The sequence below is a fragment of the Xenopus laevis genome, chromosome 7L, assembly GCF_017654675.1.
Source record: "Xenopus laevis strain J_2021 chromosome 7L, Xenopus_laevis_v10.1, whole genome shotgun sequence".
Taxonomy (NCBI): Eukaryota; Metazoa; Chordata; class Amphibia; order Anura; family Pipidae; genus Xenopus; species Xenopus laevis.
Window position 1 is genome coordinate 125,469,085 of NC_054383.1, and position 24,460 is coordinate 125,493,544.

Consider the following 24,460-nt stretch of genomic DNA (forward strand, 5'->3'; position numbering starts at 1 on the left):
CCTGATAACGACCTTGGCTTGACCTTGTTTTCGATTTTTGACTGTTCCTGTTATTATCTTATGTTGCCATTAAACCTGCAATATCACTATGTCATCTCCAGTTGTGTATGGGTATCCCCCTGGGTTTCCACCATGCCCACTTCCTAGTGTGTGGTTAACTCCAGTTACAGTCCTGGTTCCTATGCTATATGTTCAGGTATTCTCCCTGTCTATAGTTTAGAGGATGAGCAGGCATCTCCGAAGCAGGATCTGGAAACTCAGGAGCCAGTCCTAGGAAAGGGAAAGCAGCAGGACCTGCATGTATCAGGATCTGGAGGCTCAGCAGGTAGTTCTGGAGCAGGATCTGGAGGCTCGGGAGCCAGTCCTACAGAAGGATCTGGAGGCTGAGCAGGTATCTCTGGAGAAGGATTTGAAAGCTTAGGAGCCAGTCCTAGAAACGGAAAGCAGCAGAACCGGCATGTATCAAGATCTGCAGGCTGAGCAGGTAGTTCTGGAGCAGGATCTGGAGACTCAGGAGCCAATTCTAGAGAAGGCTGAGCAGCATATCCAGGATCTTCAGAGTCGTACACCAGTATGTCCTGTAGGTTCCTGAGTTGTCAGTGGAAAAATAAAGAAGCGAAAAGTAAAATCTTTGAGATTTATACTGCCATCCTGTACCTCTACCTCTGTATATTTAGCTACAAACACTCCAAGTCATGCATTTTTGCTGGTGTTGGCATAACCCAATATTCCCATTCTTCTGCTTATCCTCAATAAGCTCCTCTATTTTTTTATAGTGATAGACAACTTTTTGATTGGGAAATTTGAGGTAGTTGACAGGAATAGCTCCACACAGACCCCAACTTAAACAACCCTTTTTACTACCAATCACCCTCTGCTACCTTCATGGTATCCTTCATGGAACTTATACTGCCAAACACTGCCTTCCAGTCTCTACATTGTCATCTATACGTCATACAAATCTCATTCCTATTTCCTATAATCCATTGTGCATTAATTAACCTATACTGTGTACTCACAATTCAGGTGGTGGGCTTGGGGCGCGGGCCTGTTCAACTACTTTCCGATCCTCTTCAATACAAAAGTTTGTGCAGAGGAAGAAGCATCCTCCAATCAATGCCAGAATTGCCAATATTATCAAGGCATATTGCAAGCAGCGCATTGGGCTGGTTTCTGGTTGCCACATCTGGATCGCATCAGAAATCTGATAAAAGACATAGAAGTTAATTGTTGCATGTTTATAAAGTGGTAACATATTACACAGGACTGCACAGCAGAGAGACACCATGATAACAAACCATTTACAGTGGCTCAGATATAAAGCTAAAAGGTTGGGTTTGCTAGAGTTTAAAATCTTAAGGGGAATCAAATGCACTTACCTTCTGAATGATAAATGGGGCACATACCCCTCCTGCTAACTGTGCTATAATAGACTGCAAGGCTATTGCTGTGCCACGGGAATTTGGCATTACTACCGACTGGCAAGAGAGAAAAGAAGGGTTTATCAGGGAAGAGGTCACTGCCATTATTATTATTTGATATCATATCTTGCGCTTATTGGTGTCCAACATGGGGTTATGTTATCAATAAAAAAGCATATAAACCCGATGTTTAGGACCAAACACTAGTTCATATGATTCTGTCTGTGGGTATGAAAGGAAAAAGTTGTTCAAGAGATATATTTACCAGTATCATGTCAGTAGCTACAGCCTGGTTTATATTCAGTAGAACGCCACCTACAAAGACGGACCCCTGTAGGAGAGAGTATAGGGTGGTGAGATAAAAAAATAAAATGAACCCACATCTAAATGGAATAATCATTTAATACAATTATTGGCGCCAATGTTGATGTTATCTCTAAGGTTGGCTCTTAAATCACTTTTGTTAACTTATCCTTGAGCGTTAGTAATATTTTAAACCATTCATGTAGAACTGGGGCCATAAAAATAATCTATTTCTAATCTAGGTTAATTAGCTTCATGCTATCACCTTCTCTCAATCTCAACATCCCTCGATGTTGGGAGTAAAAACATTATTGTGTCTTAAATCCAATGGATATAACTCACATAGGCAAGGGTAAAGCTGCTTTGTACAGTGAAAAAGAAGATGCAAATGAAACATCCAGAGGCCATAAGTCCTAAACCGGATACCAGTCGATCAGCGGATGGATACATCTTGAACCACCGAGTGATGATCACCATTCCTATTTGTATCCCCACGATGTCAGCCGCGTATTTAATCAAACCATAGAACATACTGAAGGAGACAAAGAGACAAGAATGTTTATTATATTGTTCAAACTGTATAATGTACCCTAATAATAACTTCTCAGATCCTGAACTGAAACAATTTAATATACATCCTAAACAATACAGTGCACCTGCTAAAGGCTATCTGCTAAACCATAGCAAGGCTTGTTCATAATGGGACTGGTAAACACACATTTAGGGGCAGATTTATCAAGGGTCGAAGTGAAATTTGACTAGGGAATAGTTAAAAATTCGAATTTGATTATAGAAATGTATCATGTACTGGCCCTTTAATACTTTGAATTCGACTATTTGCCACCTTAAACCTGCTGAATTGCTGTTTTAACCTATGGGGAAGGTCCTGGGATAAATTTGGAGTTGTTTGCAGCCTTCCTGAAAATGGAGTTGCTTTTGGAGAAAAAACGTGAATCGAATTAGATTCGATTCAAAACGATTCGATTTGAATTCAATTTGAGTTTGCGGGTCGAATTTTGAGTTCTTGGGAGTTTATGGGAGTTTAATAAAACTCCCATGAACTCTAAATTCGACCCTTGATAAACCTGCCCCTAAATATGCACAAGTTCTGGAGACTCACAAGTCGCTGTAGTAACAATCTGGCAACAGACAGGGAAACGAACTGCTTGTCACGGCCCTGGTTCGGTTCAGGAAATCAGGAACAACGGCAAACATGGCTTCATTAATGAAATTCACGGACCATGAAGCCAAGGTGAGAAAAACAAAGCTCCGTCTGAAAGTGGAGGAGAGGGATTAGTAATATTTATACATCTTCTGCAATTTTCCATTTGATTGTTATTTATCATAAATAATACTCACGTTTTAGATAAAATCCTCAGATTTTTGAAGAAGGAGGAGGTCAACTTCCAAATATATTGGAAACTGAGGATCTGCATCTGAGGGTCGTCACTGTGGTCCTCGTATAGTATCTAGGTGGTTCCTTCTTCACACAGATTAGCAGCACTAGGCACGCTAATCCAGCGACTGCAACTAGCTGTGTCCAAAGAAAACAGCAGTTAAGTAGCCAGCCATGTATCTCTTTTCATGTACAGTATCCAATCAACTAAACTGATAATAAAAGGCTAATATCTCACAACAACCACTGTTTTATTTGTCTCTTAATGTTTAGCCTATATTCAATTGTATCTTCCCGTCACGCCAATATAATTAATGGTACCCGGTTGAATTTTCCTTACCTGCAGTGCAAAACGCCAGTTTGAGCCTAAGTAGCTTGGCACAATTGCTCCCACAACGATCCCTAAGGCACTGTAACAGAACCAAGGAGATTCAGGGTTAATATAACAGAATCCACACACAAACCAACAGGAATGTAGCAGGAATCCAGGTACAACTTGCAGCTTACCCCATTATATAGCTGAAATTGTTAAACTTGATTAAAGTCCCTCGTCGCTTTTCAGGTGGGAACAGGTCATCAATCAGGGTCAGGGAAATGCCTGCAAAAAAACTTTCTATTGCGGCCACAGCACACCGTATAAAAGGGATGGTCCAACCCCACTAAAGGATAAGAGGGTACAAATTTTTATAAGTTAGGATTCATGAAGAATTAATACTACTGAGTACAGGTTATACGCTGAGTGAAATCTCATTGACCATCCGATACATCGACTCTTACCTCCTGGGGAATTACGGAACAGCTCGCGACAAACAGAGTCCAATACGTTACTCCCAGACACATGAGGGTCCACCGGCTGATCTGATCTGATAGATGTCCAAAGAATGGATTGACCAAGGCAAAAACAATAGCAAAACCTGAAGGAAGAGGGAGAATATTGTGAGCTTCAGACATGGACCAAGCCCACAACTGGCTAAAAGAGACAGATAGAAAGAGGGAATGATAAGTATATCCATAAGAGAGAAAGTCCAAGGAATGTGACCTTACCTGTTTCTACTCTCGCAACTTTGTCAATGGAGAGTTCATATTCTGCTTCAATCAACGGCATAACACCTGTAAGAGGAACAAAAGTACCATATGGACACGTTAGTACAGGTAGTGAAGTGGTTCTGTTACCTTCAGAAAATGTATTTCTTCCTTCCAGCCCCTGTCTTACCTTCAGCTAGATATGTGTCCACGTAATGGACGAATTTGATCAGGAGAAGGATGGCCAGCGTAGCCTTCGCACAGAGGAGTGTACACGGTGCCCTTCTCTCTTTTTCCCCTTTCTCTATGTCGACCGGGACAGGATCACATGCCTGTTTTGATCTAATGCAAAGTTTTCTGAAGAAGTTGATATTTCTACAATTAAAATCACAAGAGAAATGACAATTTAATTGTTTAATTTTGCATTTGGTGAGTCTCAACAGATAAATCAGAATACAATGTAGATGCGCTCTCACAAAATGATTTTGTATGAACGTGATGTCAGAGAGCAGCCACATTATACCAACAGATGCACCTTCTTGAAATACTACCCACAAGTTAAAGATTCTTACCCTTTGTTGGCAAATGAGTGAAACGCCATTCTAATAAAAAAGATGTTATTAAAAAATAAATAATTTCAGAAAATTCACTGCTGGTGTTTAGTCCACTAGTGAAAATCCTGAAATGACCAGTTGTCTTGTTGGCACTGACTTAAGTAGGTCACTGACATTATGACATCACCAACTGAAATGACATCACAATGTAACGCTACCATAGCAACCAGTTGCTGAGTTGGCACTTTGCCAATAATAATTCTAACACATAAAGCACAAGTCTAGTTATAATGCATAAATACTTTATATGAGAAGTTGAATAGTCTTACCCTTTGTTGGCAAATGAGCGAAAAGCCATTCTGATATAAAAGATGTTATTAAGAAAAAAATAATTTCAGAAAATTCACTGCTGGTGTTTCGTCCAGCAGTAAAAATCCTGAAATGACCAGTAGTCTTGTTGGCACTGACTAAAGTAGGTCACTGACATTATGACATCACCGACTCATATGACATCATATGATGCAATGTTGCCATAGCAACTATTTGCTGCCTTGGCACTTTGCCAATAATAATACATAAAACACAGGCCTTAGTTATAGTGCATAAATACTCTATGTGGTATATTTATGAAATACCGCCTCTCTCTATTCATTTCTATGGGATTTTTAAAAGCTTATTCATTAAAGGGTGAACTTTTACTTTCACCCTTTGTTTAATACGCCTTTAAAAAACCCATAGAAATGAATGGAGAGTGGCAGAATTTCACTCTAGCAGACTGTGGCGAACTTTAACTTCACTCTTTGATAAATATACCCCTATATATGAGAAGTTGAATATTCTTACCCTTTGTTGGAAAACGAGTGAAACACCATTCTGATATAAAAGATGTTATTAAGAAAAAAATAATTTCAGAAAATTCACTGCTGGTGTTTCGTCCAGCAGTAAAAATCCTGAAATGACCAGTAGTCTTGTTGGCACTGACTAAAGTAGGTCACTGACATTATGACATCACCAACTGAAATGACATCACAATGTAATGCTGCCATAGCAACCAATTGCTGCCTTGGCACTTTGCCAATAATAATTATAACTCATAAAGCACAAGCCTAGTTATAATGCATAAATACTCTATATGAGAAGAAGTTAAAGATTCTTACCCTTTGTTGATAAAAGAGCGAAATGTCATTCTAATAAAAAAGATGTTATTAAAAAATAAATAATTTCAGAAAATTCACTGCTGGTGTTTCGTCCAGTAGTGAAAATCCTGAAATGACCAGTTGTCTTGTTGGCACTGACTAAAGTAGGTCACTGACATTATGACATCACCAACTGAAATGACATCACAATGTAATGCTGCCATAGCAACCAATTGCTGCCTTGGCACTTTGCCAATAATAATTATAACACATAAAGCACAAGCCTAGTTATAATGCATAAATACTCTATATGAGAAGAAGTTAAAGATTCTTACCCTTTGTTGTTAAAAGAGCGAAATGTCATTCTAATAAAAAAGATGTTATTAAAAAATAAATAATTTCAGAAAATTCACTGCTGGTGTTTCGTCCAGTAGTGAAAATCCTGAAATGACCAGTAGTCTTGTTGGCACTGACTAAAGTAGGTCACTGACATTATGACATCACCAACTGAAATGACATCACAATGAAATGCTGCCATAGCAACCAATTGCTGCCTTGGCACTTTGCCAATAATAATTATAACACATAAAGCACAAGCCTAGTTATAATGCATAAATACTCTACATGAGAAGAAGTTGAATATTCTTACCCTTTGCTGGAAAATGAGCGAAACGCCATTCTAATATAAAAGATGTTATTAAGAAAAAAATAATTTCAGAAAATTCACTGCTGGTGTTTAGTCCAGTAGTGAAAATCTATTTATGGCCATATATGGTCACATGACATATACAACTTCTTCTACACAAAGGTATCTCCCGCAACTATCCAAGTCTAAAGTTTAAAAATGACACTCGTTTTTCAGAAAAATGTAAAATGAAAATTGGGATATGGTTAAAAAAAATCTGATAGCAGTTTTGTCAATTCTGTTTTGTATGTTTATATTTTTTTTTATTTCGGCTACGAGTTAAGGTGATGATTCTTGATTACACAATTGCTGTGTTTGGTCATTCTCATCAGATACACTAGCACTTCCCCAAATTATTCCTAATAAACCTGAAAGAGGACAAATGGGGCAAACGTTGATAAATATATAAATATATGTATTCAGAGTTAGCAATTAACATGCTTGGATAATATAGGGCACATTTACTAAGGGTCGAATTTCGAAGTTAAAAAACTTCGAAATTCGACCATCGAATTTGATACTTCCATAGTCAAAGTATTTTTTCGATCGAAAACAGGCGTTTTCGAGCAAAGTAAAAATCTAAGGATTTGAAGGATCGCAGAAAAAAAATCTTTGACTAAAAACGTAGCCAAATACTCAGAGAGGTTCTAGCAGGTCCCCCATAGGCTAAACAGAAATTCGGCAGGTTTAAGGTGGTGAAGTGTCAACGTTTTTTTAAAGAGAAATTACTTTGATTTTCGAATGGTTGAATTTGTGAAGTATTTTCAATTTGTATCTAATTTTGGCATCAGCCTGTACAAAGCATTCCTTACTAAGATATTTAAATACACCGGGGAAGGGGGTGTCAATTTGTTAGGCACCCTTAATGAGTAACACTGCCAACCCCTTGCCCCAGTCAGTATAATGTTTCTATACAATACAAACAATGAGAATGACACGGTTCTTTGGTGTTCCTTGCCTGGGTTTGGACTAGGCAGTATTCTCTAGTTTCTCAACAACACAAGCTCTGAGCCCGAGCCCATGCAAGAAACACTGGTACATGCAGCAGCAGCTTCATGATTTTTTTGATCCCATCATCCTCAGTTGTAGATCACCCAATACATTCTCATTAATGTAGCACCTGGCAGTCTGATTAAATGCAATAAAAATCATACATGAACACCCTTGTATGTGATTGGAATGAATGGTAAGGCACATACACCCAAAGTCCCTTACCACTTAAAATTCCCAACAAAATTTTCATCTATAGATCTGTGTATACTGTATATGGATAGCTGAGTGATAATCCGGCTAAAAAATGCTTCATTTTTGGAATCTTCTGTGCAATCAATTGCCAAATTATTGTTTGCCGTCACTGAATGATGAGGAAAAGAGCCGTGATTCCCTTATTTTTCCTCCAGAGGCAACATATTTGATGACATGGAGGTTGGCAGCATGTCTGTTTCCAAAAATGCACTAGGGGTTATTTCCACAGCACGCAGGTTTTTACATTGATGGACCATCATTCATTGTGTTCTTGTACCTTGAATGCTGATTTCATTCTAAATTTTCTGGATGAGAGTTGGTCAGGGTGTAGAAACTTGACAATCTCTTAAACCAGGAACAGACTTGGAGTAGTGCCCCAAGTGCTATATCCATATGATTAGGCATATACAGTACAATTAAAGTCTAAGTTCAGTCACAGGGGTGCAAAAAACGTGCCCCTTATTTTCCCAGCAATAACGTGGTAGTAGCAAATTGTAGTTCCAGTGTGACGTCCTGTGACTATAAAAGTAGCGCTGTAGAAGAAGGGAATGATGCCAATTGCAGTTCTTATGGATTAAGTTCCTCATTGTGTGGAAGCTGAAGGTCTGGTATTGACAAACACTGGTCACAGGCTGGAAAAGAGTGGGATCTTGTCATTCTGAGGGTCTCCTTGTCCGTTTATGGCATCTCAGTAATCCCAGCTACATCGGATTTTGTCTGAAAGGGACAATATAAACACTATCACAGCTTGATGGTTTCAAACGTGGCAAATAAAAATCTTAAAAGTGACTCTGCAGACAGTTAATCAGACAGGTGTTCAGCAATGGAGAAAGTGTTTTCATAGAAACGCCCACTTCTTGCCACGGACTTGAACTTTGGCCAAAATTAAGTGGACACCTGCCTGTCCAACATCTCATTGCAAAACAGAGGGTATTAATATGAAGTTAATAATATGAAGTTAGTCCTCTGCTGCTTAAACAGCCTTTACCCTTGACTGTTTCCATCCACAAGATGTTGGACATGGTTGGTGGGACTGCTTCAATTTAAGGGGTCATTCACCTTTAAGTTAACTTTCAGTATGATACAGAATGGCCAATTCTAAGCAGCTTTTCAATTGGTCTTCATTATTTATAGTTTTTAAACCATTTGCCTTCTTAAGACTCTTTCTACTTTTCAAAAGGGGGTCACTGACCCATATTAAAAACAAATGCTCTGTAAGGCTACAAATGTATTGTTATTGCTACTTTTTATTACTTGTCTTTCTATTCAGGCCTCTCCTATTCATATTCCAGTCTCTTATTCAAATATACTTCTATAATTGCAAACTGGAGGGCTCCTGAATAAAAAGCTAAAGAACTCAAAAAACTACAAATAAAAAATGAAAACCAATTTCATAGTTTCAGAATATCCATCTCTACATCATACTAAAAGTTAACCTAAAGGTGGACAACCCCTTTCATACACAAGAAGATGGGCAGTGATGTTGGCCAGGGCTGTATTTATGCATAGGCATCCGAGGGCCTGCACCTAGTGTGGCATCTTTAAGCGGGTTGCCTGTACACTAGATTAAATCTTTTAAAAGAAAAATAAAAACTCTTCCAGCCACTGCCATAATCTTGCCTTGTAAATCCAGCAGCAGAGCTGGGGGACTGAAATTCTCTACCAGCTCAGGCCCTTGAGACTATTGTTATTTATAGGGGCAATTGTTTGCTTTGTTCATCCTTCCCCAGTCACATATCTAACACAAAGATTTGAAAATGCAGTTGGCAAGGACCACCCAGGTAGGCTTCCTTAGGCCCTCTATTATGGTGTGACCCTGGATCTGGGACAAATGATAAGATTAGACTGATTTTACTTGCCACATAAGTGACAAATTCAGGCAAATATCTGATTATTTGGAGTTATTTGTGCCACAATGAAGCCCAGTTCTGTGCCCCTCTAAGTACTTACCTTCATGGCCCTGTAGATCCAGTACTGGTACTGGTCCACCTTGGCATATACCCCGGGTTTGTTTGGCATTGCACATCCTATGCCCCAGCTCACTATGCCACACAGACGCCACCTGGAAGAGCGCGATAAATTGTCCTCAACACAAACGGACCCCCATTGTCCCCCTGTAGGAGGCACAAAGTCATAACAGATTTAACTATGTAGTGTATGTAGTATTCAGGCTGGTTGCAAACGGAGCTGCTGATTATGGGAACTGATGCCTCCTGCAGTATCTCTGATTGTTGGCCTATGGACAAGAGCCAGGGATTTCATTGGTTTTATTATTTTCATTTATTATATTGACCAATCAGAAGTCCCACTGGTTAGATTCCTTCTCCCATTAGTCAGACATGACTGAGAAGCATGGAAACCATTTGGAGTGTATACAGTGAATTAAGTACCCCCTCTTGTAAATATAAGGATATTATAAGTTACAGAGGAGTTTCATGACCATATAAAAGCACGAGGCCGAAGGTCCAGGTCATGGAACTCCGGAACTTACTTCTAATTTCCTCATATTTTCCAATAAGGGGTACTTTATTCTTTATACATTATAATACACAAGATTTAGTGAGTCATGTGATAAAATGACATCACTAGTCACCGTTTATAACTGATGACATCACTAGTCACCGTTTATTAGGATATAATTTACAGGATATTTGTGGCTTCTGTGTATTATAAAGGTATGCTGACAAGTGTACCAAGCAGTGAAGCCAGGGACTATATAACTACAATTACAGCCTGAAACCCTACCCAGAGCATTGCTAGCTAATACATATTACTAATAAAACTCCTTAGTTTTGGGATAGAATTCAGCAGATTGAGATTAAAGTGCAATAGACAGGGTACACTATTCCACTTGATACTCACCATAATACTGCAAATTGCCCCACCCTGTCACTGTGCAGATCTTTCCATCAATAATCTGTTGTCCCAGAGCAGGAAGACACACAGGCTGAATGTATTCTGCAATGATGAAAACACAATAATGGTTAGGAACATCATGACTAGTTGCTTGAAACCCTAGTACAGGGATCCACTGGGGGCCAGTGCATGGTCTCTCAAACTTTTGGGGGCCAGACTATAGTTTGAAAAAAAAAATATGAATGAATTTCCAAGCACACTGCACGTATCTTATTTGTAGTGCAAAACACCTAAAAGAACAATACAATATACAACTACTTCAACACAACTTGGCTCCTACTTCGGTGCAACTCAGCTCCTATTTTGGCTCAATCCGTCTCCTACTTTGGCAGTTCAAGGGGGGCCCGGCTAGTCCAGGAAACCCAGCACGGCCAGTCCCCCCTTAACATATAGAAGCCATTGGAGCCAGGACAATTGTCCCCCCAGTGGCCCCCTGATGGCGGTCCTGTGTACCTAACTACTAATCTGTCTCTCTCCGCGAGCGGAGATTTGGTTGAAGCTAAGACCACAACATGTCTGGAGGAGTACGTAGAGCGGTGAGTGGCACACTTCTACTAAGCTGCTGCTGGCTTCAGGCGGCAGCAATCGGCCGGTTACCAAGGTCGGCAAAAGGCCGCCTCTTGTATCTGTAAGAGCCAAATTTCTGTTTTTTAACCCAGAAAATGTGGCTTCGCTAGTGCAATTGTGCTCAATGCACTAGCGATGCTGCCCCACTTTGACCCGCTCCAACGCTAATTTTTAAGAGTAGAGTGGGAGAGAGGGCGGCATCAGAATCGCAACTGCCTGCAGTGATAAGGCTGATATTATAGGCAGGTTTGCCCTTAGAAATCACTGGGCCCTGTACAACAAAATTTTCGGGTCCCCACCATCCTGGCCCCCAAGCCCCACCCCAGATCCCACCCACTCCACATCACAGTTAAAAGACCACACAAACATCAGCGCTAAAAAAGGTAACCGCCCCACACACAAGTTATAAAGTTATTGGGACCAAGGCCCCGGTATAAGTTTAAAAAAAAAACCCATTGGCGCCAGAGCCCCCACAAAAGTTTTTTTTTTAAAAAAGCATCGGTGCCAGGGCTCCCCTTACAAGTGAAAAAAATTGGGGCCCCAAAGAATATTTTTTAAAAAAACACTGGTACCAGGGCCCCCCTACAAGTTAAAAAAATTGGGGCCCCAAATGTTTGTGACTTTGGGTCTTTTCGCTGCATCAGGACTTCAATTTCGTCTGTTTTCGTGACTTTGGGTCTTTTTGCCGCTTTCGGGACTTCCCAATTTTGGCTCTTCAGGACTCCGGAAGGAGGCAGCATGGCTTTGGCGCTGTCAAGGGGGACCCGGCTCTTTTGAAAAGTTCAGCACTGCCGGGCCCGGTACACTTGAAACCCCTGATGGTGGCCCTGATTATAGGCACTCAAGTGGTCAGGCATAGAGACATCCTTGGAGTGTGGAACTGAAAGGGGAGTGTTCGCTATGGCTTTGAGAACTACCTCTGGTAGATGTGAACTTGAAACATTTACTGATTTATGATCTTATAAAATCTGAATTAGCACCGGCAGAGAGGGATTGTAAAGCTACTCCATCAACAAAGAGTTCCATTTGTTTTTAAAGACCCCCCTCCAGTTATTTAAAATATCAAGTTCTATGTAGGCAATCAGTACGATTAACTCAAGAACGAAATCACAGCACCGTCCAAATTGTGTATAATCTTAAAAAGCCTTGATTGGGTTTCTGGCTTGGATCTCGAGAGAACAACGTTTCGTGGCCTGCTTGGCCTTTTTTCAAGTACACAATCAGTACAATTAACCTTCCACCAACAGTACAGCTAGAGCCTCTTCGGGTTGCCACTTTTCTGGAAAAAATACGGCCTTCCTATATATTCGGCAGGTGGCAACCCTAGGCCCTCTTGAGAATGGTCCATGTAACACATGCTCTGCTGAGAGTTGCAGACAGTTGCTACTGCCCTAAAGCCAGCCTGGGTAAAACCAGTACCTGCATAAAGTACCAACAAGTAGCCTAAAACCTACTACATAAGCATACTCTGAGCGTTTCATTTTTATTTTTAGTGGTTTCTGAGATATTTACAGTTTTACACTACTAATTCCAGGCTTTTTGCTCAACAGCTATGTTTCATAGTATGAGAGTCAGCAACCCAAGGGTTATCTGACAATGCTGGTGGAACATAGCTAGTTAGTGTCATTGGCACTCTGATCCTGTAAAAGAGCCAGGTATTATCAGAGATCACTAAAAACAGAACAGTATTGTACATTGCAAAAGTGCTCACAAGAGCATTCTCTTATTTGTTTTAAGGGTTTACAGCCCTTTTCTCTTGCCTAATTGGGGGACACAGGCACCATGGGGATGAAGATCCTGCAGCTGGAGACTGGACACTAAATAGTTAACTTAACTCCTCCTCCTGCTCTGGGCTTCATCCCCTGCCTCCTCCTAAAATCTCCAGTTTCTTTAGTGTCCTCAGAAGCAGAAGACACATTTTTAGTGGCTGGAGCAATTGATCAGGACTGCGTGTTAGGATCATGCCACACATGGGGGCCACTGACTTCACTCAAGAGCCTCTCCAGCTGACACCTACTTTACCCTATAGCCTTCCCGCTCTACGGAGGTCTGCAGGCTCGCTCCATTTTCACTACGCTGTCTTCCCGCTCCACGGAGGCCTGCAGCAGCACTATACACCTCATACGTGTATACCCTTACACAGACAATTATATATGCGAGTCCTCACATATATTCTTGTTTGTGTCTGTACAGGGAAACCTACTTAAAGGGCACAGTACAGCTGGCAACGGTGGCGAGTAGATTTCACCATTCTACCCTCTCTCTTTATCTCCCTTAACATGAAGCCTTGTCCTTTTCAGTGTTTTCCACCTCAATCCTGCCCAACATGGTATCCCTTACCTTCCCCAATGCGCTCGCTACATCTCTCGCGCCTTTTTTCTCTTTCTGCCGTCGGCGCCATTGTGTGTTCCACCTTGGAACGCACTTCCGCCCAGCCTCTGCTTGATCGCGGCGCGGGTTATCTCTCTTCCCGCACTCCCGACTGGCGCCAAAACCGTCACGGCTCGCTTAGGACTCCATCTCTTCCTACAGCTGCTGGTTCCTTCTCCTTCTCTCCACTACTGCCCCTGTCGCTGCTCCGTTCCTGCTCCTGTGAACTCAGCGCTCTCGCTCCACATATTGTGCCTTCTAGGCAGTCTTCCAACAGCAAGTACTTTTCAACATTAAAGGGGCACTACACCAGATAGCCATGTGGTTTACCCAGGGACATTAACCCCTCTACTCTGTTTCCACAGCACGCTTGGAGGTTTATCCCCTGATTTCAGCCAGATTCCCCTGCCTCTGTTTAAAAAAAAAAAAAATTCTTTCAAAGAAGAAAGAGCATTATGGCAGATAAAACAGAAGAGCCCAGGACCTCTAAGTCCTCAGCTCACACACGCCAAACTACACAAATCACCTTTCTAGCCTGCACACAATGTAAGGCCAAATTTCACTCGCCCTCGGCTGAATCCCTGTGTATGGCCTGCAGACCTTCAGATCCCTCGCCACCACCATTGGCCAGTACATCTGAGTCTGAACTGATCAGGGCCCTTACCCTCTCACTTGCAGGCATCCAAAACCTGGCCCGCATTCCAGAGACATTAGACAAGGTCCTAGAGCACCTTTCACAACCCGCTAGATCTGCCGACCTCCCCTCAGGCCCCAAACGCCTTGCACCTTCGCCTCCTGATTCCCAAGAGACCCGTTCTCCCCCTCTGACGAGGAAGGCCAAGTACTTTCACAGGATGACTCTGATCAGGAACACATGGATCCAGATCTAGACACCCCTAGAACAAAAAGGAGGTGGAAGGACTAATACAAGCTGTGCTTAGTACCCTTAACATCGAAGAGCCGGTCTCGGTTGAGCCAGCAAAAAATATCTTTAAGAGACAAAAGAAATGCTCTTACGTCTTCCCAGCTTATGAACAGTTGGATGACCTTATCAAGGCCCAGTGGAAACACCCTGATCACAGGGTTCAGATATCGAGACGTTTCTCTCAAACTTATCCATTCCCTCAGGAGTGCACTGAGCTCTGGGCATCACCCCCAGCGGTTGATCCCCCAGTTTCCAGACTTTCCAGGAATACCACCATTCCGGTGGCAGACTCAGCAGCTTTCAAAGACCCTATTGACAAGCGTTTGGAGGGGTTTTGCAAATCTTCCTTCACAGCGTCAGGATCAGCTTTTAGACCTATCTTCACTATTGCCTGGGTCGCTAAAGCCATGGAGGTCTGGGTAGAACAAGCTGCGCAACTTCTTGGGTCCGAAGACCCGACTACTGACAATCTTCTCTCCCAAATAGCTGATGCTACCAACTAATGTACATTGGAGATGCGGCTATCGACGCAGCAAAGATGGTGGCACAGGCCTCGGCTCAATCGGTGGCTGCTCGCCGTTTCCTCTGGCTGAAGACATGGTCAGCCGATCTCACATCTAAATGCTCCCTAGTCAGCCTGCCCTTTCAAGGCAAACTACTCTTCGGGGCCGAACTAGACAAAATAATCTCGCAGGCAACTGGCGGTAAGAGCACACTTCTCCCACAGGCCAGAGCCAAAAGGCCAACCTTCAAGAGACGACCCTTTTTTCGACCCTTTCGGCAAGGCCAAAGGTCAAAGACACAGACAGACAAGCCCAACACCAATTTCCGTTCTCGCTACCAAGGTAAACAAAGGTCCAGTTGGTCGTCTAACAAGGCACCGGCCAAGTCCTCTCAGGACAAGCCCAATTCTGCATGAAGGGGTGCCCACCCCGAAGGGATCCCACTGGGAGGCCGCCTCCAATCCTTTCGGGAGGTGTGGGAACTCAAGATACGGGACCAATGGGTTCTTCAAGTCATTTCTCAAGGACTACTAATAGACTTTACCCTACCTCCTCCCCACAGATTTTTCGTATCAAGGTTACCCAGACAACCTCACGGTCACGGTCATCCAAGACCTTGTAAAAGCAGGAACAATTCAACCCGTTCCACAATCAGACAAGGGAAGGGGGTACTACTCAAACCTCTTTATGGTTCCCAAAAAGGACGGCTCGCTGAGACAGTGCTAGATCTGAAGGATCTCAACCCCTTTGTCAGACGCTATCACTTCAAGATGGAATCAATCCAATCAGTTTTAGCGTCCATGGAAGATGGAGAGTTCATGACAGTCATCGACATAAGATGCCTACCTCCACATACCCATCCACCCAGCCCACCACCAGTTTCTTCGATTCTTCGTGAATGGTCACCACTGGCAGTTTGTTGAACTCCCATTCGGACTTTCATCAGCCCCCCGCACATTCACCAAGGTGATGGCGGCAGCACTAGAAGAACTCAGACTACAGGGCATACCGGTCATCCCATATTTGGACGATCTTCTCGTAAAAGGCGAGTCGGCAACAAAATCCCTTTACCACACATCCCGGGTCCTACAAACCCTGACAGATCTGGGTTGGACTATCAACTTCAACAAATCACAGCTCATCCCGACTCAAACGATAGAATACCTGGGGCTGATATTGGACTCCAGGAAAGGGAGAGCTTTTCTTCCGCAAGAAAAAAACAGCACCCTACTGAGCAGGATTCGAACGCTCCAGAGTTCCTCCACGGTCACTCTCAGAACGGCCATGCAAGCCCTAGGTACGATGGTAGCATCCTTTCCAGCAATCCCCTATGCTCAATTCCACACCAGACCCCTTCAACATGCAATTCTGCTGCACCAACACAAAGATCAATCCGATCTGGACCGCCAGATAACCCTTCCGGAACGGGTCAAACTCTCTCTCACTTGGTGGACGCAACCACAACGGTCAACGGGGGGGCGACCCTTTCCTCCTCTCCATTGGACAGTTCTCTCGACGGACGCCAGCTTACGGGGCTGGGGAGGTGTGCTGGATCAGACAACAGTCCAAGGCCTTTGGAATCGGGAGGAACGTTCTCTCCCCATCAATCTTTTGGAACTCAGGGCAATTCGCTATTCACTGGAAAGCTTAACACATCTACTTCAGGGCCAAGCCACGCGAATACAGTCCGACAATGTAACAGCCGTAGCCTACATAAACCACCAAGGCGGCACAAGAAGCCCCGCAGCCCTGAGGGAGGCGCAACACATCCTGATGTGGACAGAAAAACACGTTCCGGCTATATCTGCGGTCCACATTCCAGGGGTGGACAACTGGATAGCGGACTACCTCAGCAGGGTAACGCTAGATCAAGGAGAGTGGAGTCTGCATCAGGAAGTTTTCCAACTCCTCGTGGACAGATGGGACTACCAGAAGTGGATCTGATGGCATCCCGACGCAACTGCAAGGTCCCTTGCTTTGTGGCTCGAAGCCAAGACCCGCTCGCTCACGCGATAGACGCCCTAGTGATTCCCTGGTGGTTTTCCCTGACTTACATCTTTCCTCCTCTGGCACTGCTTCCAAAGGTTGTCAAAAAGATCAAAAGAGAAGGCACCACGACCATACTGGTGGCTCCCTACTGGCCCAGGAGGCCGTGGTTTGCAGAAATAGTGACATTAGCTAAGGACGATCCGTTCCACCTGCCTCTTCGACAAGATCTGCTGACCCAAGGCCCTGTCGCCCACCCGAATTCTCGTCAGTGGGCTTTGACGGCGTGGCTCTTGAAGCCTTAGTACTGAAAAGAGCTGGTGCCCCAGCAGACGCACTACCTACCATGCTCCGGGCTCGCAAGCCAGTCTCATCCAAGACGTACCACAGAGTGTGGAAGACCTTCATCACCTGGTGCGAACACAGGGGTGCTGACCCACAAAAGGCTTCGGAGACGGTTATACTCTCCTTCTTACAGGATGGCTTGCAGAAGGGGTTGGCCGTGAGCTCTTTGAAGGTGCAAATATCAGCATTGTCCGTACTTTTCCAGAAGAAACTGGCCCTGCGGAGTAACATCAGAACGTTTCTTCAAGGGGCCATTAGGTTGATCCTACCATATCGCTGTCCGGTACCACCTTGGGACCTCAACCTGGTACTCTCAGTGCTACAGGAGGATCCATACGAACCTCTAGACCAGCTTCCTCTGTATACGCTGACTGAGAAAGTGGTTTTTCTTCTGGCCATCACATCGGCTCGCAGAGTCTCTGAATTGGCGGCACTCTCCTGCAAGTCACCCTTCACCATCATCCACAAGGACAAGGTGGTCCTCCGCACTACTCCGGACTTAACGCAGTACAATTGTAGTGCCTTCTTTGTGCCCAGAACCCAAGAATCCAGGCGAGTGCAAGTTACACACCTTGGACGTTGTCCGAGCCATCCGAACATATCTCCACGCTACCAAAGAGGTCAGAAAATCTGACTCCCTATTCATCATTCTGAATGGACCTAAACGTGGTGCCAAAGCAGCCAAGTCTACCCTAGCCAAGTGGATTTGCGCTACCATCATCAGAGCCTACGCACTTAGAGGAAAAGATCCCCCGCTTAAAGTGAGAGCTCACTCTACTCGCTCGCTTAGCACTTCCTGGGCAGTTCCGCATCAAGCATCGGTGGAACAAGTTTGTAGAGCGGCCACCTGGGTGTCCCTTCATACATTCACGCGCTTCTACAGGCTACACAAAAGGGCTTCGGCCGACGCCGTTTTTGGGAGGAAGGTGTTACAGACTGTAATTACTTAAATGTCTATGGGGTTTTCAGTGTCCCACCCTCATGGGTTGCTTTGGGACGTCCCCATGGTGCCTGTGTCCCCCAATTAGGCAAGAGAAAGAGAGATTTTTGTACTCACCGTTAAATCTTTTTCTCTTGTCCTATATTGGGGGACACAGGCCTTCCCTCCCTGTATCGACACTGATCTGTATATGGGTTTTTGCAGCTCCCGTTGGAGTTTCGTTGGGTTATATTTCTATTTAAATTTTTCAACAATGTTTTCTAAGGTTATGAGGGGGTAGAGGTTCTCCTCTTCTGTTTTTGGTCATCATGCTCCTTCTTCGGTCGAAACTGGAGATTGTAGGAGGAGGCAGGGGATGAAGCCCAGAGCAGGAGGAGGAGTTAAAGTTAACTATTTAGTGTCCAGTCTCCAGCTGCAGGATCTTCATCCCCATGGTGCCTGTGTCCCCCAATATAGGACAAGAGAAAAAGATTTAACGGCGAGTACAAAAATCTCTCTTTTATTCCGTTTTAATTACCAGTCCCAGGACAAGTACAATACAAAGAAAATGAAAGGTACCTGTGAGTGTCATGGGATGGGCTAAATGCACCAGGGCAATGTCGTTGCTGTTCTCCTCACTGTCTGGGTTGAGGAACGGTAAGTACCCAGAATGGTATATGATGCCTTTAACTCCCTGCAGTTTTCCTCTTAGTGAGAGCTGGGATACTGCCCCTGCAAATACACGCCACTGGCTCACTACTCGATTCCTCCTGCAGAGAGATAAGTATACTTTCAGGGATTAAGCAGAGGTGGAAATTGATGAGCTGCCTACAATAAACTGTTTACTGCTGTTTATCATATGTAAAAATATATATTCATATAAATATTAGAGACAAACAGGAATTTCAGCTCCTTCCCAGAGATAAGAAAAAGAGTTAATATGAATTATCACACTCTTACGCACAGATTCCTTTCTGGGATTGAGCCACTATTTTTGATGATCCCAACACCAGTGTAAGTAATCCTCAATTTGAGGGTCTTTTCTCTTTTTTCACCCTATCTGGTCCTCAACTCTAGCGGGATAAACACCGCAGGGTCCTAACCCCACTATTTTTCCTCATTGGGCGTTGGGACTACCATTCCTAAGCCTCTTTTTTGCTCCTATAGTGACTGTAACTGTGAAACATGCTATCACTACCTAAACCTTATCTAAACTTGAACCTGAGCTGGGACCCTGGACCTGTATCCACCTCCAGTGAGGTGAGGTCCCACGAAAAGACCCTGAGCACATGGAGCTCTACCCTTTTATACTGAAACATACTGCCATCGACTGGGCATTTTCAGGCTAGTATTAAATTACACTTAACCCTAGGGCAGGTAAATAACTACCTAAATGAACAAAGGAGCACTAATGGCATCTAAAATAACCCATAACTGCTAGAGTGAAAGGCACTGCATTCTCGGTGTCTCTGCAAAAGTTTGCAGTCAATCAACAGGGAGATTTTACTAATGACCATTTTAAAAGCAAACACTAGTGGTTGCTATGGGTTACTAACTTGCGAATTCTCCCTGAGGATACTCAATATAGCATGGCTTTACAAGGAATCGAATCATTCTTTACTTACTCTGGAAAGCAGTGTGCAGCAGTCAGCACCCACTCACTGGAAATCAAGGATCCTCCACACAGATGGGCACCATCATATCTCAGGCTGACCTGCCATGGCCACCTACCAAGGGTGGCATCTTGGCCTCCAACAATTCTGTCAATGGCCAATTTCCTGCGACCACAGTCTGCATATCCATAAACAACAGGAGCAGTGTGTGATTTCAAACTTACTATACACACTCTAGTATACCTCTAAACACATAGAAGCTTCAAGAGACAGCCCATCAGACTCTAATGAAAAGCTGAGAATCAGTGAAAGTGCTTTACTTGCAAAGAGGTTAGGTTGACTGGTCTTCATACTGTCCTATTATTAATTGGCTGAAGTTCTATATATTAATTCTAGGGATTGTACCAAGACTTTATCTCCAAGAAGAGGTGATCCCTCTTTTTTAAAAGATTTATTAGCTCACCCCTACAATAAAATTTATTTTTGACATTAATTCTCAAACCTCCTAAAATCAGGGACCATGCCCCATGTCCCCCCCCCCGAGAACAGACCTAATTTGACCCAAAGTCTGATAATGTTCTAGTTCCAGTAGTGCAATTTGGGACTGTCCTGTCTAAGGATGGGAACTGGGACAGTATCATTTCACTGATTTCTATTTTAACTGCACCCCATTTTGCTGCCTTGCTTCAAAGCATGTTCAAGGAAGACAAACGCTTAAAGGAGATTTAAACGCTAAAAATGACTATGGCTAAAAATGACTATGGCTAAAAATGCCCTTATTGCACGAGGCTAAAGTTTGCTAAAGTAGCAGCAATGATCCAGGACTTCACACTTGTCACAGGGGGTCACCATCTTGGAAAGTGTCTGTGACACTCACATGCTCAGTGGGCTCTGATTGGCTGTTGAGAAACTAAGCTTAGGGCTCGTCACTAATTATCCAGCAGAAAATGAGCTTCCCTGGCTGTAATATAAGCTGATGCTACAGGTTTGCTGATTATTAAATTCTGATGCTAATTGCACTGGTTTCTGTGCTGCCATGTAGTAATTATGTGTATTAATTACTAATCAGCCTTATATTGTGACATTTCTATTCTATGTGTACTGTGTATTGTGAGTGGGTCCCTAAGCTCAGTAAGTGACAGCAGCACAGAGCATGTGCAGTGAATCAGCAGAAAAGAAGACGGGGAGCTACTGGGGCATCTTTGGAGACACAGATCTTTACTGCTAAAGGGCTGTGGTTGCCTTGGGCTGGTACAGAAGCACAAAACATCATCTACAACATTTCTAGCTACTTCTTTAGTTAAGCTGTAGTTCTCCTTTAAGCTTAAAGGGATACTGTCATGGGAAAAAAATTTTTTTCAAAATGAATCAGTTAATAGTGCTGCTCCAGCAGAAATCTGCACTGAAATCCATTTCTCAAAAGAGGAAACAGATTTTTTTATATTCAATTTTGAAATCTGACATGGGGCTAGACATTTTGGTCAATTACCCAGCTGCCCCTGGTCATGTGACTTGTGCCTGCACTTTAGGAGAGAAATGCTTTCTGGCAGGCTGCTGTTTTTCCTTCTCAATTGTAAACTGAATGTGTCTCAGTGGGACATGGGTTTTTACTATTGAGTGTTGTTCTTAGATCTACCAGGCAGCTGTTATCTTGTGTTAGGGAGCTGCTATCTGGTTACATTCCCATTGTTCATTTGTTTGGCTGCTGGTGGGGAAAAGGGAGGGGGTTGATATCACTCCAACTTGCAGTACAGCAGTAAAGAGTGATTGAAGTTTATCAGAGCACAAGTCACATGACTTGGGGCAGCTGGGAAATTGACAATATGTCTAGCCCCATGTCAGATTTCAAAATTGAATATACAAAAATCTGTTTGCTCTTTTGAGAAATGGATTTCAGTGCAGAATTCTGCTGGAGCAGCACAAATAACTGATTCATTTGAAAAAAATTTTTTTCCCATGACAGTATCCCTTTAACCGTTTTCAACCAACAAAATGGAAGAGCTCATGGCTCACAGAATCCCAATTTGCTGTTTATATTCCACTGCCAATATTCTCACTGATAATGGGAATGATCAGCAGACGTTTCTCTGTTGATAAATCAGCAGAGGTTTCCATTGTTTGATCAGTTATCAGGGGAGTTCCCCCCAGATGGATCAGATAAGCATTGGCTTCCCTGTTGGATCAGATCCCCTGTTGAATGAGGAAGTTTTCCCCCAAATTATTCCATCCCCCCATTAACGTGTATTACTGATATTTTTCCCTAGCCTCACTTTTACCTACTGGATGTGTAAAGTGGGAAATCTCTGGTTACCTTGACACTGCACAGAGAGAAACTGCCACTTGGGCATTCACTAAGAAAGGAGACAAGAAATCAGAATAGAGAAAAAGCACCAGTTAGTAATGCTTGATCTGGAGGCACACAGACACCCCCAAACTGTGGACCCTAAATTTACAAATGTGATTGTCAACCTGTGTTTGCAGCAGTACTAAAACTCATATAAGGACTTTGCCAAGAGTTTAGGTTCTATATTAATAGTGCTACAGACTGGTCAGCTCTTGGCTATTTGGGGATCATGTGATATGTATAATTTAAAGGCTAGATCTCACAGGGATCTGGCAGTTGTATGAGTGTGACATAATTAGGGGGTTAAGACACATCTATCAATCATATGTCTGGGTCCACATATTGCTGCCATCATAGGGACACTTACCAGACTGTTAGGATGTCTAGAAGCCTCTTGGCCACTGTTGATCTGAGGACTCCCGCACACAATAATATCCCGATGTTCCATTGTCCCTGCGTTTCAACTCGGAGGTCCTGATAAGACACTGACCTGAGAGCCAAAAAACACAGTCAATAGCTCTAGCACAGTATCATGTAGCACCTTAGCTTCTTCTTTGATGTTTCATACCTGTTAATGATAATATGTTGATTGGAGGAGATCTGAGAGTTACTGTTTTATTATTAAAGAGGAAAAAATAAATCATTTTTAAAGTTTGGATTATTTGGATGAAATGGAGTCAATGGGAGACGGCCGCTCCATAATTCAGAGCTTTCTGGATAATGGGGTTTCCGGATAACGTATCCTGTACAACCTTTCATCATTTCAGTAGGGCAGTCCCTCAGACTCAATGCAGAAACAAAAAAGGAATTTAAGGGGAAACTACGCGCAAAAAAAAACAAAATCAAGTCTATCTTTACTATTTCTCTCTCAGATCTGTTTCTCTTCATCTCTTTCTTGCAGCAGTTGGGTGTCAGATATTCATTGACAGTTAGATCCAATCTTAAAAGGGGGCTCCTTTTGCTTAGCCCCTAGAAGATGTATTTAGAGCTCACTCTATTAAACTCACCAGACGACATGTCTCTCTACATGCAGAATCTGTGCAAAAGGGCAGTTATTTTGTTAGATTTTGTTTGTCTGGAATCAGTTATTTGAGTGAGCTCTAATACATCTGCTAGGAAAGGAGCCTCCCTATAAGATTATATTGGATCTAACTGTCCAATGAATATCTGACACCCAACTGCTGCATGAAGACAGAATGAAGAAAACAGATGCTGAGAGAGGAATAGTGGAAGATAAACTTGATAATTTTAGAAATGATGCAGAATATTCAATTGATTGTATTTACAAAATTGTCTTATTTCAGTATGCTGAAGCTTATATTACATTTTCATTTTCCCCTTTAAGTACCAATTCATATAATTGCCTTCTAGAAAGACTTTCCATTTGCCTAAAAGTAAAATTCTACTTTTTCAACAATTCTAACCTAGGAAAGATGTGCTCCAGAAACCCAACCAGCCTAATCAGAACCCCTTTCACTCTATACGGCCCTCAACCCAGTTTCTGATAAAAGGTATAGAGATAGGAACGCAGGAACCGAGCCCCATGATTCTCCCCTGAAACCAACCAATGGGTTGGGGTCTATAGGTATTAGACATTCTGGTTCTCTCTCAGTCCAGCCATATCCCAATCAACCAAAGCAGTAAGGAGATCATTTCACCCAGAGATGGCTTTTCTGTCTACCACTCCTACAAAATACACACATATGCTTTTCTTTATGGCATATTCCACAAATATATGATTTAAATGAATTATAAGCGCAGATGAAAGTAAGAATCTAAAAGCATTAGAAGCAGCTATGTGTTCCATCCAAAGAGAAATTAATTCAGACTTTTGGCAGACCTTGGTTTCTTGCTCTTACCATTAATGATTACACCCTGGAAATGATGAAAATATGAATGTGGCATTAGCTGTGCTCACCATCCAAGGGACAGACCTAACATCCCCCTTGCAAACAGTGATACAGAGGGGTCTTAGCTGTATACAATCTGTTTGGGTCCGCCTATGTTAAAGGAGAACTAATTTTACTAAAGAAAGTAGCTTAGAAATGTTGTACATGATGTTTTGTGCTGTTGTACCAGCCCAAGGCAAACCACAGCCATTTAGCAGTAAAGATCTGTGTCTCCAAAGATGCCCCCAGTAGCTCCCCATCTTCTTTTCTGCTGATTCACTGCACATGCTCTGTGCTGCTGTCACTTACTGAGCTTAGGG

At 42.9% G+C, this 24,460-nt stretch overlaps 1 protein-coding gene and 1 pseudogene across 1 annotated transcript; both read right to left on the minus strand.

Moving 5' to 3' along the window:
- Positions 1 to 200: 200 nt before the first annotated feature.
- LOC121395689 (protein spinster homolog 1-like) lies at positions 201 to 3,169 on the minus strand. Its single transcript, XM_041569947.1, has 7 exons — positions 3,084 to 3,169; positions 2,845 to 2,997; positions 2,067 to 2,256; positions 1,687 to 1,752; positions 1,380 to 1,478; positions 1,020 to 1,204; positions 201 to 588 (listed from the first exon to the last, which is right to left on the minus strand). The coding sequence occupies exons 1-7, from the start codon at positions 3,158 to 3,160 to the stop codon at positions 258 to 260; spliced, it is 1,101 nt and encodes a 366-aa protein (XP_041425881.1). The 5' UTR covers positions 3,161 to 3,169; the 3' UTR covers positions 201 to 257.
- A 5,088-nt stretch (positions 3,170 to 8,257) lies between these two features.
- LOC121395695 overlaps positions 8,258 to 24,460 on the minus strand; it is a 191,962-nt pseudogene continuing 175,759 nt past the window's right edge.